Source organism: Notechis scutatus, chromosome 3 (genome assembly GCF_049901735.1).
Source record: "Notechis scutatus isolate UNSWTSFEM ecotype Mainland chromosome 3, rNotScu1.2, whole genome shotgun sequence".
Taxonomy (NCBI): Eukaryota; Metazoa; Chordata; class Lepidosauria; order Squamata; family Elapidae; genus Notechis; species Notechis scutatus.
In genome coordinates, this window is record NC_142011.1 from 73770775 (window position 1) to 73786414 (window position 15640).

The 15640-nt window shown below is 40.9% G+C and overlaps 1 protein-coding gene across 2 annotated transcripts in view; it reads left to right on the plus strand.

Moving 5' to 3' along the window:
- Positions 1-15640, plus strand: part of LOC113419771 (serine/threonine-protein kinase TNNI3K) — a 263727-nt gene that overhangs the window by 193841 nt on the left and 54246 nt on the right. For both annotated transcript variants that reach the window (XM_087960477.1, XM_026679341.2), the window contains 2 exons: positions 3377-3509; positions 11245-11354. In XM_087960477.1, the coding sequence (XP_087816603.1) occupies positions 3377-3509; positions 11245-11354 (243 nt within the window). The remainder of the gene's footprint in view (positions 1-3376; positions 3510-11244; positions 11355-15640) is intronic.

Here is a 15640-nt window from a genome sequence, read left to right on the forward strand (position 1 = left end):
AGGCTTCTGTATTGTGTTTGTCATATTGCGCGCATACACACTCCCCTCGCCACAAGGCCGCTTCTACCAGCCGATTGACTGCATTTGGGGAGCTTCCATCGCCTGAAAGATTCTACCTAAAGGCAAGGGGACATGGGCAGCCATGCCTCACCCTGAAGCGGCTGGGGATTCTGCCTTCAAGGGAGCTTTCGTCTGCTGATAGAAGCGGCCTTGTGGCGAGGGGAGTGTGTGTGTGTGTGTGCTCGCCCCGAGGCCGCTTCAACCGGCTGATCGAAGGGGCTGGTGACTGCATTTGGGGAGCTTCCATCCCCCAAAAGAGACTGCCTAAAGGCAAGGGGACATGGGCAGCCACGCCTCACCCTGAAGCAGCTGGGGACTATGCCTTCGGGGAGCTTTCGTCAGCCGATAGAAGCGGCCTCATGGCGAGGGGAGTGTGTGTGTGTGTGTTGTGTGCGTGCTCGCCCCGAGGCCGCTTCAACCGGCTGGTGACTGCATTTGGGGAGCTTCCATCCCCCAAAAGAGACTGCCTAAAGGCAAGGGGACATGGGCAGCCACGCCACGCCCTGAAGCAGCTGGGGACTATGCCTTCGGGGAGCTTTCGTCAGCCGACAGAAGCGGCCTCGCGGCAAGGTACGTGTGTATGGGCCGCTCTAGGTGGGGGAGGAAATTAAGTCACCCCCGAAAAGACGGCCTAGCCATTTTTTCAGGGGTTAAAAAAAAATAAGGCCCAGCCTTATTTTGTGAGAAACACGGTATATATTTATTTATTTATTTATTTTTATATGTATGTATGTATGTATATATGTATGTATATATATATATATATATATATATATATCCAAGTTAAAGTATATTGATAGTGTGTTCTATTGTTTCTTGTCTACATTAATTTTCAGTAGACTGCTCAAGAGCGACAAAGATTATTGAGGAAAAAAATGTTCTTTCTACTTTGCATGCAGCAATGGGTTCTAGTTTGCATCACTAAGTATCCTAATATTAGCTTACATTAGCAACTTTAGTTCAGAATCAAATTGTAACTCTTGGTGGACTAGCTTCCCGCCCACTCCTGCTTATGTTGTAATTGTTTTTTCCTTTCCAAGTTTTCATGAAGAACTCCTGTGAAACGAATGTTGTGCTTTGTACTGAGAATTGTCACTGACAGCTTGCAAATTTGGTGCTGTTCTGAGAAAATCCCTTTTCTCAAATTGTCTTTGCAAAATACAGTGCCTGAGAGGGGAGAACTGAGTTGTTGTTGGTGGAACCCCCACAGATTAACCTTACTGAGGATCTCCCTAAGCATGCTGATTGCCACTATGGGTATTATTTCCAAACTTTTCTAGCCCAATTCACTAAACCAGAACTCTCTAAAAATGTCCTCATTTCTATCACCATATAAACATCTTAGTGAGGCTTCTTTCAAATCCAAAGAATTACAGGTAGTCCTCACTTAATGATCCTACTTGGACTGGGGTTTGGGTCACTAAGTGAAGCCTCTCGTTAGACAAAACATCACATGACAACACTGTTTATTGACAGCAGTTTCCAGATTGTGATCATTTGGCCAGATTGGCAACCATGCCATCATTAGGCAAGGACTGCATGCTTCTCCTGACCTGCCATGCTCACCTCCCCCTCACATATATCTCTCAATCTCTGCTGTTTTGGTGCCACCCTCACCAACCCCAGTTCCCCCAGGTGCCTTCATTTGACCTCTGCTACCCTTTTCTCCCAGTGCTGATGAGGGCTACCCAGCTGAGGCAGCCACTGGCCCTTCACAAGGCCCTCACACAGGCTTCCCTCAGCCTCATAGGGGCCTCCTGAAGAGCTCCCAAAACACTAACACACTTCATCAGCATAGGAGAAAGAAGACAGTGAAGTCAGTTGGTGTGGCAGTGTATGTGTCAGAGATAGGTGGTAGAGTGCAAGGAGCCTCCCCCCCCCCAAAAAAAAGCACAGATGTGCAGGAGATAGGTGGGTGGTAAGAGTTGAAGGGCGTGCTATGGTCATAAATGTGGAAGACTGCCATGAACCCAATCTTTTTATCCCTTGACCACGGGGATGTTGCAACAGCTATTGTTCTGACCAAGGCTTCCTGAGACAATCACATGCTGTTCCCAAAAAAACTTTTTTTAAAAAAATTTCAACAGCTGTGAATTATATGCATTCACAGCCCATAATGAGTCCCAAACAGTTTATGAATAGTCCAACAGAAGTCTGCCATAGCCTTTTCGGGATAAGGCTGATAAGCACCCACCTTTATCTCCCTTGAAATGCTGCCAAAGACTAAATTGCCAATTAGCTGTACAAGGCCAAACAGAGCACAAAGTCAACACGGAGCTTCAGATTTTAAACCGACCAGAACGAACAAAGTTGCTTCCTGCAAAGGTTCCTGTCCCTTTGCTCCTCCTTTATGTCTTATGGGAGGGGCCAATCATCTCCAAGCCTTACTCCGAGTCGCCCGTTTTGTCTTAACTGTTCTTGCCTCCTGGCAGCTCTGCACAAGTGTGCACTGGGAACAGGCTCCCCCTGTTCCTCTGCCTCACTGATGTCAGATTCTGGGGCTCCAGAGTCAACACATAACTCTCAGATGGCTCTGGCCCCATCTCTGTGTCAGATGCAGTTCCCTCATCCGAGCCCTCCCCAGACTCCAGGACTCCAGACTCCCCAATGTCCAACTCTGCTGCCATCTCTTCAGGCCACTGGCAGACCACAACAGCTATAATTTCAAGGACCAGTTGTAACTATCATTCATTCAGCATCGCTATAAATTTGAACAATCATTAAATGAACAGTCATGAAACACGAACCATCTGTACTCATTGTAAATGGAGCTGCCGACTCCATCCTCAATTGCCAAGAATCAAGCCAGAAGCTCATTCCGAGTACTAAGCTGCTCAGGAGCACAGTCAACAATTCCAAAGCCTGAAAAGGGACAAGGAAGCCTGAAACTGGCAGTGAACCTGCAGTAAGCTGCACGTACAAGAAGAGAGACCATAGACTTCAATTGTTTGTACATTCAGTGCTTATTAGTGGGCTACATTTGTCACCGAATGCATGTTGCTCCTCTGTACCCAGACATATTGCAAAACTGATTTCAGACAGTCTTCAGTAAAATTGTATTTCAGAGTGGAAACATGTACAATGAAAATTGTTCTGGTGTTTTGCAGGCCATGAATCTCAAAATGCAATCTATAATGCCTTTGCTGCATGTTAATATGGAAACAACCCAATCGCTATTCTTTCCTTTCATTCATGGAATTATTTCGTTAGCATAGCATCAGAAAACAAACAGAGATAAAATAGAGAAGAGATGGGCTCCCTTGTGAAGGGACATAACATACGATTATTGCATTATTGATGTTGTCTTGATATGTAGAATCTGCGCTGGATGGCCCCTGAAGTATTCACACAGTGTACCCGGTACACCATAAAAGCTGATGTTTTCAGCTATGCCTTGTGTCTCTGGGAACTGTTAACAGGAGAAGTCCCATTTGCTCACCTGAAGCCAGGTAAGACTCTGAGCCTGTTTAACAGCAAGCTTGTTGCACAATAAAGCAAGGCTCTGCATGTGAATAATTTCAACTTGCTTTTAGAGAAATGCTTGCCTATTTATTTGTTCTGTTTAATATTATGAGGTTTCGGTTTTACATAAAACCTGTAGAGACAGGGTATTGCAATCAAGCCACAGTACTCATTGAAATCAGGACCTCGTTTAAAAAAAAAAAAAAAGAATCATACAGGCAACTGAATAGCTGATAATAACATTTAGTCCTTAGATATTTCCTCCAAACTGGTTTAGGCTTACTAGAATTTTAATATTCCTTTACTACAGGGATTGGTGCCTAAAAGATGTTGTTTCATATGTTGATGAAAAGATACCAGAAAGCAGAAGCAGAAAAGTACTCACATCACAGCCAGACACATGTGTGCTGGGGAACCTTCAGAGCTAAAACCATGCATTAAATGAATTAATCCAGTGTCAATTACTGCATTTTAGAATTGTGTAGTTTCAAAGGGACCTTGGAAATCTTCTAGCTGACTCCTCTTCAACTCAGGATTTATATCTGGATGCACATAACCTTTGCTAATTCAAGAAGATACTTGATTTTTTCTTTTTCAAGATTTGGGAGTGGAAGGAGAATGATCAGTTACCTCTTATGGATTTGGTGGGATCTAATTCTTTTTTAAAAAAGAGAGGTGTGCATTTCACTAAGTTCATTTGGATCCAAATACTGGCTTGCTGCTACCAAACGCAGCCTAAACCAGGGGTAGTCAACCTTTTTATACCTACCGCCCACTTTTGTTTCTCTGTTAGTAGTAAAATTTTCTCTAACCGCCCATCTGTTCCACAGTAATGGTGATCTATAAAGTAGGGGACAAAACCCCCACCATCCACCATGAAAGCTGGAATGCCCTCTAGTGGGCAGAAGGGACCAGGCTGACTACCACTGGCCTAAACCAAAGAAGTTTCTGAAGAAGTCAGTTTACTGTAGTAACAAAAGAAGATTTATGCTGTAAATACGTTCTGTGATTTATACTTCTCAAGAAGTATAACAAAGAAGGGTGGGACAAAAAAAAGGTCCACCTCTGTGGAAAACAGCAGTGTCTTCTCTTTCCTTCTTCCTAGCTGCTTCTCACAGAATGGGACAACTTGCAGTGAGTTGGCCATGGAAAGTTAGCCATGACAAGTTGGCCATGGCGAATTTCATAGACCTGCCTTTCTCTACTGATTTTTCAGGTTTCTCCTTACTGCTATTAACAGCCAAATGCTTTCATAGTGCTAACAGTCTTCTAAACACTGAAGAAGCTTGCTGTCTGAAGAATTCCCCTGAATCTTCCTGTTTTAACATGTATCTGTTGTTTCTCACTAATTAGCTTCTCTTGTCTTGTACAAAAGCACTCCATTCCATTTCTCCTTTGCTGGGCTTTTCAGCATCATTATTCTTCCAATGCATTTAAAGCTAAATATTTATTGAACTTCTGTTCTTATAGTTTGTTGCTGAAAACTGAAGATTCCTTTATTATGCTTCCTTCTGAGAACTTATTAAATCCAGATTTACATTTCTTCTGACTTTTATGGAATTATTATTGTTTCCTTAGTCCATTCTTCTTCTTCTTTTCTCCTTCTCTCTTTTCCTTTTTCAGAAAAACAAATTATATATTTTAATTGATGGGTTTGCTGGCATTAATTTGTTAAATCTATTCAAGTAGAGGAATGAGGTTTTGAGGTAGAATATGGAGGGCCATTGAAGTAGCTTTGCAACTAAATTTACTTTTTTAAATGAATTTTTATTAAAGAAAACGTTAACAGAATAAAAACAATATGAATTTAAAGAAAAGGGAATATAAAAGTAAAGTAAAAGAAAAGTAATAAACAAGAAAAGAAAGAAAGAGGACAAGAAAGAAAGAAAATATAAAAAGTGGTTTCCAATTTTCTTTACAGCATTTATAAATGTATTTATATTTTATCCTCTGTCTCTAAAGATACATCATGCATGATGCTTTCTTTTCATATTTCAACATTTCTAATAACCAAATCCTTTTTTCCCTTTTTTCCAGTCTTAAAACTAGTTTTTCCATCCATTATATTTGGTCTTCCATTTGCTTTTTTTTTCTTTCTTTCTTTTTTGGTTAACATCTTTATCTTTTGACTATTAATTTTAAAACCAGCTAGCACACCAAAATATTTTAACTTTTCCGTTAATATTTCTATTTAAGGAATTCTTTCAGAATTATCACCATACCATCAGCATATGTCCTTACCTTTCACTCTTGATTCCAGCAAGTCTCTCATCCTTCCTTATATCTCTAATCAATAGTTCAAGAGCTGGGATGAACAAAAGTGGAGATAAAAGGCATTCTTGCCTTGCCCCTTTTTCGATCTCACGAGGTTTTCTTAATTCTCCATGCAACTAGGTTTGTGTGTTTCTTGAAATTAAGTTAGTAGATATTGTCCTTCAGATTCTGCCACAAAATATAAATAAAATTCTTTCTTCCTCATTTTGATCTAACAAATTTCTGAACATGTGGCTGGTTTCACACAACATATTTAACCTGCATTCATTTTCTGGGTTCACAATATGCTAAACAATAGACTAAGCCTAACAGCAACCCTAACCACATTAGTCTGTGGTTTAGCATGTTATGAACCCAGAAAATGGATTAATTCAGGTTAAATATGTTGTGGGAAACTTACATCAAGGTACAGAAGACCTAAACAATGTTAATACTAGTCAGAATTGATCCTGCTGTTCAAATGCATTCGATAGACATTTCTCCACCTTAGTGATATGATGCATGTTATGTGAACCCAGCTAATTTCATTCAGTTATCAAATTATTTGGGGCTCCTGTCATAGAATGGATATTTGAATACTGTCACCAAATTGATATGACATGCACTGTCAAATATTTCAATGAGGAAAGGAAGATCCCTCAATGCCGTCTTATTTATAAAACATTTATTTATTAGATTTATAGGCCACCATTTAATTATCAGAGTGGCTTTTCAGTCATTATGATGGAGCTGTGGTCAGAGTAAACCTCTACATTCATAATGGCTGATTCAGTCCTATTATCTCAATTCACTGCATTGGAACAAATGCTTCAATGGGTTTCACAACTCCCTAGGAATAATCTAGTCATAGTAAATGGAGAGTGCAGGAAACAAAGCATTCAGATTAAGAAAAGAAAGCAGACATTAAGCCTTTGTCCCAGCCCAGGGTATTTTGAGACACAGGCATTACTCGGCCAAGGTCAGAATGACCGCTGACTTAGTCAAGATCTGTAAATAGTAAGAATCAAGTGGATAATGCTCAGAAAAGGATTTTTTATTTCATGTGGCCATTAATACATAACTTTCCCTTCAGCTCTTTATTTCCATTTGGCTGTCTTCTTTGGAACTCTCTTTTTCTAAGAGGTATAATTCCAGTTGTTAAAAGCTTGCAAGCTATTCCATACTCTCCTCTCGGGTCATGTCCTTTACAAAGATTTCTAGAAGCAAGGAAGAATTGTGTTTTCCTCTTTGTTAGGAAGAAAGAAAGAGATGACAAAACACAAACACTGCCTACTGAACATTTTTTGACCCCAGTCTTTTAATTCTCTTTGGGAAAGCAAGGCAATTGGCTGAGTATTAATCTATGATGAATTTTAAAATAAGGCTAAATAATACAGAAAGATAATACAGAAGATAGAAGTCAAGCATCTTAAAAAGAATGAAAGATTGGCAGTGTGCTGAAAAACTGCTTAGGTTTTATAATACAAGCATAATTGAAATAAAAAGGTAACAATCCTTTACATAAGGCATAACTGCCAACCAATTAAGCTACGGCAATGGTGTTTATCAATTAGGCTGTGAGCAAAAGATTTTTGTGAAGAAGAATTACACTTAATAGCCAGTGTAAAGCTGAATGAATGAACCATTTAGGGCTGTTGTAGTAGCTTCCTTTTACTACATGGGAATAAGAGGTCATACTGAGTTAAGTCCAGAGAAACAAACTTCGCTGCTCTCGCTATCCAAATATGGAGAACTTTGTCTCCTTTTGCTATATTGTCTGCAGTGGTTGCTTAGGAAAAGCCACTGGGGTAATAGTGAGAGGAACAGGGATATGAAGATTAATAAATATAGATTCCAATTGAAGTTGAAGGTGGAGTTTAGCTTCAGGAGGCAAATTTGCTGCTTGGATTTGAATGTCAGTTAATGTTCAGTGTCTTTATTCAACCCTAGAAGGTAATTGTGAAATTTATTTTCTAGGGAGTTGCAAATTTATCCATTAAGACTGACTTGTTGCAATTCACTATTATTAATTAAGAAACGACCAGGGACTAAACTACAGCCTATACTTCTATCATAACATGGAGGCAGAAGACAGTTCTCCCACATTAAGTATAACACACACCAAATAAATGGAAAATATTACAGCAGAAGTGAATTTATAATGGAGGGATGTTGAAAGAAAAAGACATAGTATAATGGTATCTCCTCAATTAGAATATAAATCATATATTAGCTGGAACTACCTACATTTGACACCTCTCCCATTTTTGTATTACTTTTAAGAAAATATGACAACCTACTTAATTTTAACAGTAAAGACTCTGGATTTTTTTTTAATGGTAAAACTTGACAATTGTACTGATTACTATACACATTACAGGATACGTACAAAGTTTTGGACACATCTTTTAATAAGTGACATCTTTAAAATCCACCCCAGGAAAGTTAGGGAGTATGGCCTGCATACATGACACTTTATTGATTTGTTTGTTTATTTGTTTTATTTGTTGTTTATTTGTTTATATTGCTGCCTATTTGCCCATGGTGACTCGAGATGGCTTACACAATGTAAAACCATATTTAAAACAAAAAATTAAAATTAAAATTAAAAAAACAATAAAAACTAACAAAAAGAACAAAATAAATTAATAAAGTACAATAGAACAAAATCTGGAAAAAAATAAAATAAAATATCACCACCACCCCAACTCCCACCCCCCTCCCCGACGACAGCAGATCACACTAGCTATTTGATGGGCTCTATCCCTCTCTGGGTTCCCCAGGCCCACTGGCAAAACCAGGTCTTCAGTGCCTTCTGGAAGAGTGCTAGAGTGGGGGCCATTCTAATCTCTGGGGGAATGATATTCCAGAGAGAGAGAGCCACCATGGAGAAGGCCCTTCTTCTGGGTCCCACCAGGTGTATCTCCCCCAGGGATAGGCATTCCCTGCCTCTCCGCTCTAATGGGTCAGGTAGATGTGACTGGCAAAAGATGTCCCCTCAGATAGCCTGGTCCAAGCCATGAAGGGCTTTAAAGGTGATAACCAGCACTTTGAATTGCACCTGAAAGCAAATTGGCAACCAATGCAGCTCCTGCAGGAGAGGCGACACATGTGCACACCATGGTCTGCACAAAACCATGCAGGCCACTGCATTTTGCACCAACTAGAGCTTCCAGATGCTCTTCAAGGGCATCTCCGTTGCAGTAATCAAAATGGGAAATGTCTAGGGCATGAGTGACTGTGAGTAGGGACTGCTGGTCCAGGAAAGGGCATAACTGGTGCACAACCTGCAGTTGTGCAAAGGTCCTCCAGGCCATGACCACCACCTGCTCTTTGAGCAGGAGTCATGAGTCCAGGAAAACCCCTAGATTACACACAGGGTCAGTTTGGGGTAGTGCCACCCCATCCAAGACCAAAGGTGGCAATTCTTCCTGAACCAATGAACCCCAAACCCAGAGCCACTTGGTCTTGCAAGGGTTTAGTTTCAACCCGTTGCTCCCGATCCAGCCCCTAACATCCTCCAGGCACTGCGAAAGGGAGGACACAACAACACTTAACTCACCACGGGCCAAGGCATACAGCTGAATATCATCAGGATATTGGTGATACCTCAGTCCATGGTGATGGATGATCTCACCCAGCAGCTTCATATAAATGTTGAACAGGAGCAGAGAGAGTACCTTGTAAATCCTTATCCTTTGAGTATCATATGTAAAAAAGTGTAGATTTCTAAATATACACAAATTGATCCATCTAGAGTAAATGCAAGTCATTATAGCATCCAATTGTATTATTTAGTTTTCCAATGAAAATTATCAGATTACAAATTTAATGGTGTTACAGCATTTATATTCAGAACTCTATTATGTTGAATATCTATGGAAATTCCCAGTTATCCAGGTCATGGTTGTCCGAAAAGTGCTTTTTCAAAAGGCAACTGGGCTTTTTTTGTTTTTCTAAAACATGCATTGTGTTGACTGATTGAAGATACAGTTGAAGATACAATACAAAAATTGTTAGGGATCATCTCTGATTATTTCAAGGAAGTAAAATCCCACTGAAATCATATAATGCTATTTATTCCTGAATGAGCAGTGATTACATTATAAAAGTCATGAATCATTAGAATAAATACCCCAGGATAGAAAACCATTCTATGAATATGATCAGAGATTATTTCATCATGTCATTCTCTTACCTCCTAATTAATTTGATTTGTAGTCTTATCTTAGAAAAGACTCTTATTCTGCAATATTAAGAATTGTAAAAAAGGAATATCCCTAATGAAAGGGAAACAGACAGAGATGGGCTGCTGCCAGTTTGCACCGGTTCTGGCAGACCGGTGGTTAAGATTAGGCACAGTTTGGTGAATCGGAAAATCCCACCACTGGTTGGCCCCACCCCTGCCTCCTTTTTGGCCTGTTTTGGGGGCCGTTTTCAAGCTGCTTTTTGGGCTGAAAAAGGCCTGAAAGGGGCCTCAAATCAGCTGGTTTTGAGCCATTTTCAGGCTGTTTTCAGAGCCATTTTTGGGCCATTTTCTGGGCTGTTTTCAGGGCCATTTTCAGGTTGTTTTTCTGGCTGTTTTCAGGCCATTTTCTGGGCCAGAAATGGCCTGGAAATGGCCTGGAAATGGCCTGGAAAATGGTCTGAAAACAATCCCAAAATGGCCTGTTTTGGGGGCTGTTTTCAGGCCATTTTGGGCCATTTTCCAGCCAAAAATGCCCTGAAAATGGCCAAAAAACCTGCCAAAAATGGCTGAAAAATGGGCCGAAAAATGGGCGGGGGTGGAGCTAGCCAGTGGTGGAATTAGCCTCAACTGGCTGAATCTTACCTCTTCCTTTGAGGCAGGTGACCAGGAGGCAGGGCTGGGTGTGATGAGTGACATTACCCACCCAGTCACATGACCAACCAGCCATGCCTACCCAGCCAGAGAACCGGTTGTTAAAAAAATTGCAGCCCACCACTGGAAACAAACCATTCCCTATTATACTCTATCCAAATTCTCCCTGTTATAGAGGTAGACACTAAACTAAGCTAAGCTAAACTAAGCTAAGCTAAACTAAGCTAAGCTAAGCTAAGCTAAACTAAGCTAAGCTAAACTAAACTAAACTAAACTAAACTAAACTAAACTAAACTAAACTAAACTAAACTAAACTAAATTAGATACCTAGGAGCTTTCCCAATGGGGAAAACTTTATGCCAGCAAGAATGATGAAATCAAATTTGATGACCTGTTCACTGGATTGGCCAGCCTGGGTGTTTTCCTTCTCTGAGGCATGGAATCTGAAATAAGGTTACTTTAAAATAGAACAGTTTTGTTTTTCAGCACAAAACAGATTGCTTAGGTATGTTGAGCCTTTGGAAGGCTAAAATATTTTCAGTTAACTTACCTTTAAATGTTGGCTTCATATCCTGAGTCTGCTTTTGGGGATGATCAATAATTCAGCCTCATCATGTTCTTATTCACAGCCGCTGCAGCAGCTGATATGGCCTATCATCACATCAGACCTCCAATTGGCTATTCAATTCCCAAGCCTATCTCCTCTTTGTTAATGAGGGGCTGGAATGCATGTCCTGAGGTAAGTAGGCCCCCTCCATGTCTTCTCAAGCAACATTGCCCATAGTTTCTCTCTGGAGGAGAAATGGCAGATCAATGAGCCTATTGTTTGCATTTCTACATGTACTTCCTATTTGCTGGGGTGCAGGCAGCAGTATCTTAGCTTGTGATATATTCTCTAAACCCCAGGTTAAAACAGTATGAGCATGTTAGGACTTAAACTGGGTTTTGGTGGTTCTTGTGACATAATATCCAAAATATGTTAAGTTGACATCATTTGCCTTACTGTTAACAGGAAATGCTACATGGGGCATTGAAGTTCTGGTAACCTTTTTTATCTTATTATTTTTTTTAAGCCTATTGTGTGGAAGTCTCAATTGATCAATGTCATGATTGGTAGTAGAAGTAAATATCTATTGGTCTGTTTGGCAACGATCATGGTGTAAGAAAATTTAAAAATTGGAATGTAAAGGGAATGTATTGAAAGAACATGTGCTAATGAATGAAGTAATAATATAACAATCAATATATAACAGAATAACAGAGTTGGAAGGGACCTTGGAGGTCTTCCAGTCCAACCTCCTGCTCAGGCAAGAGACCATATACCGTTTCAGATACACAGTTGTCCAATCTCTTCTTAAAAACCTCCAGTGATAGAGCACCCACAACTTCTGAAGGCAAGCTGTTCCACTGATTAATTGTTCTGTCACCAAATTTTTCCTAGTTTCTTGGTTGGCTCTCTCCTTGATTATTATCCATCCATTGCTTCTTGTTCTGCCTCCAGATGCTTTGAGGAATAGATTGACCCCCCTCTCTTCATTGTGGCAGCCCATAAATATTGGAACATTGCTATCATGTCACCTCTAGTTCTTAGTTTCATTAAACTAAACATTCCTAATCCCTGCAACCGTTCTTCATATGTTTTACCCTCCAGTCCTTTAATCATCTTTGTTGCTCTTCTCTGCACTTTTTCTAGAGTTTCAACATCTTCTTATAAGATGGTGACCAAAACTGTGTACAATATCCCAAGTGTGGTCTTATAAAGGCATTATAAGGTGGTTTTAAACTACAAAAGTGAGAATGGTACAGAATGGTACAGAATGGTACAAAATGATACAAAAATGAGAACAATAGAAAGATATTGCAGAATGTTTACACAGAGAAAAAGAGCAAATGCCAATTAGGATTAAAAGAACCAGAAAAATTACAGAGCAATATTAATAGAAACAAAATACTGTATTATTTTGAAACTGGGAGAAAAATCTGAATAAGGATCCTTTGACAGAATGGATTCAAAATAAAAGGAACAAGCTGTTTTGAAGTGAAACTGGCACAGGGGGCATGGGAGACTGGAAATAATTGTAAAGGTTCACCTGGAAATGAGAGAGATTGTCAAATAATGCAATTGAAGTAAACTCTTTACTGAAAACGTGAATGTCTAAGAAAAAATGGATGGGGAAAAAAATCATAAATGTTGTCAGAATATTGAAAAAGGTTAAGGCTTGGAGCTATACAGTACATAAGTTGAGAAATGTTAAAATATTATATGGTTTTCTTGTGCAATTGCTGAGCATCTTGTTTAATTTGTGTGTGAAGACTGAATCTGCAACTGATAATTGGAAAAATGTTCCCTACATCAAGAGAAATGTAGGAAGTGTACTGGAATACTTAGAAAGTGAGTCTGGTATGACAAGGAGCGATGGAGTCAAGCATGGATTATGGATGCTGAATGAATATGAATTGAATGTAGGGGTGAGTGACTAGTAAAAAAAGAAGCATCTGGAGTGGTTCGATCATGCAGAGTGATTGAATAAGGTTTGAATAGCAAAACAAATATATGATAGAAGAACAAATGTGTTAAAAGGCAGGGAGAGGGAGAAAATAATAGTTGGATAGAATGAATGAGTTCCTTCAAAAAATCAAGGTGAGAAATTTAAACAAAAGGAAGCATATAAAGTGGTTATTAGATGTAGAGGAAGCAAGGATTGTTAGCAAGGAGAAAAGCTAGGAAGAATAGTGAATAGTGTTAGTGCAGTGACAATTTCCTGATAGACTCTCATCTACGTACTAAATGAGTCTGCCTGCTTACTTCTCTTGAGCTCAGCCTTTATGTTAACCATATTGTATGATGTGAGGCTATAATTTGCAGCAGCAGATTCTTCCAAATTTGATTGAAGGTGGAGAGCTAGTTTGGTGTAGTGGCTAAGAGAGCAATGGCTCAGCGTTTCAAAAATTTCAAAAATGCCTAACTTGAGTCTGCTGGTGTGTCTCCTCTCCTTCATTCCCCACCCCAAACAAAAGAGAAACATTTTTCTCTCTCTAGGCCACCCTGAACAATGGCAAGCAGCAGCAGCAGCTTGAGCCTCAAATTTATCCATGGTGCCATGGCTGCCATTCAAAAAGGCCGACCCTTGCCATTCTCCAAGGAACACAAGCCTTGGGGAGCGGCAAAATTGCTGCACACCCCTTACCTTCAGGCACTGTCCTCTCTCTGTTGACAGGCCCTGCAACCTACCTAAGGCTGCTCCAACTCACACAAGGTCATCATTCCTGAAATAGTTTCAGAGAATGTTCCTTGAATGGCTTTCAATGAAAGCATGTGCTGTTCTCAGGGGTGGGTTTCTACTGGTTCTGTCCACCTCTGTAGAACCGGTAGCTCTGAAAAGCAGCAGACATAGAACCGGTTCTATGTCTGCTGATGTTTTTGCCCACCTGCCCACCCGGGCTGTAACCTGATCTTTATTTCCTGACTTTTCAACTTCAGCTGCCGAACAAGGCACAGCTGCAGTTAAAAAAGCAGGAAAAGAGGGCTGTTTCAAAGGTTGCTTCTCTGCACACAACATGCTGATGATGATTTACAGGCGCTGGGCTCGCAGCGCGCAGGGAAGTTCGTAAATCCCGAACCGGTAGTTAACCCTGTCGTATCCCACCCCTGGCTGTTCTCATGCAATTTTTGGAGGCTAAGGAGGCTGCTCAAGAGCATGGACCTCTTGTATAACTTCTGAAGATTCCAGCCACCAGACATGTCATAGGTCCGTGATAGCAAACCTATGGCACACATGCCACAGGTGGCACGCAGAGCCATTTGTGCGGGCATGTGAGCCCCAGCCAAACTTACCTGCACTGCACATGTGCGCACCTCCCAGCTGATTTTTGGCCTGTTTGGGACCTCCCAGAGGCTCGAGGGAAGCCTCTGCAGCCTCAGGAGGCTGAAAAATGGGCCTTCCGGAAATACCAGCAGTGCTGAAATGGGCCCATTTTCAGCCTTCAGAGGCTTCTTTTGAGCCTCCAGGAAGATGAAAATGGCCTCCCCTGAGCTTCAGAGGCCCTCTGGAGGCTGAAAATGGGCACTTCTAGTATTTCTGGAAGGCCCGTTTTTCGGCCTCCCGAGGCTGCAGAGGCTGCCCTCAAGCCTCTGGGAGGCCAAAAACAGTTTCAAACGGGCCAAAAATCAGCTGGGAGGAGAGCGCATGTGCAGTGCAGGTAAGGGGACAGGGCAGGGGTGTTGCACACGCATGCGCAGAGGGGTGGGACACATTGCATTGTGAGTGCCGGCATGCGCAGCTATCACACACGCACGCGCTTTCAGCATACCACAACAAAAAGGTTCACCATCGCTGTCATAGGTTCACTATCACTGCACAGTTTGGCAGTTCAATTCTCACCAGCTGAAGGTTGATTCAGCCTTCCATCCTTCCGAGGTCAGTAAAATGAGGGCCCAGATTGTTGGGGGCAATATGCTGACTGTGTAAAACTTAGAGAGGGCTGTAAAGCACTATAAAGCGGTATATAAGTGTTAAATGCTATTTCTATTAAGGCATGAGGGGAGAAAACTGAGGATTCAGTTCTAGTCCTGCCTTAGGCATAAAACCAGCTGGGTGACTTCTGTCCTAGGATGGGGGCAATGGCGAAACACTTCTGAAAAATCTTCCAAATGTAACTTCAGAGACTTGTCCAGGCAGTCTCTGAGAATCAGACACAATTGAATGGAAGCGGGGGAAATTAGGGCTATAATCTGCAACAGATTTTTCATTATGCTGATAGAAGTTAATTGGCATTTTTTTCCTACATAAAATAGAAGATCCTGCTACTTCACTGGCCTGTAATAGCCTCGGGCTGCCATCCAACCTCACTCTGAATAACATGGTGTGAAGAAAAAGCTTTCAGGAATTAAAAACTGAGAAAGATAGCTGGAAATTGCCTCTTCACTTGAGACATTAATAAAGGACATGTTAGAAAATTACATACATTTTTAATTGGTTAAAACAATAAGTTAAGCATTATATTTCAGAACTGATGTCTGAATAC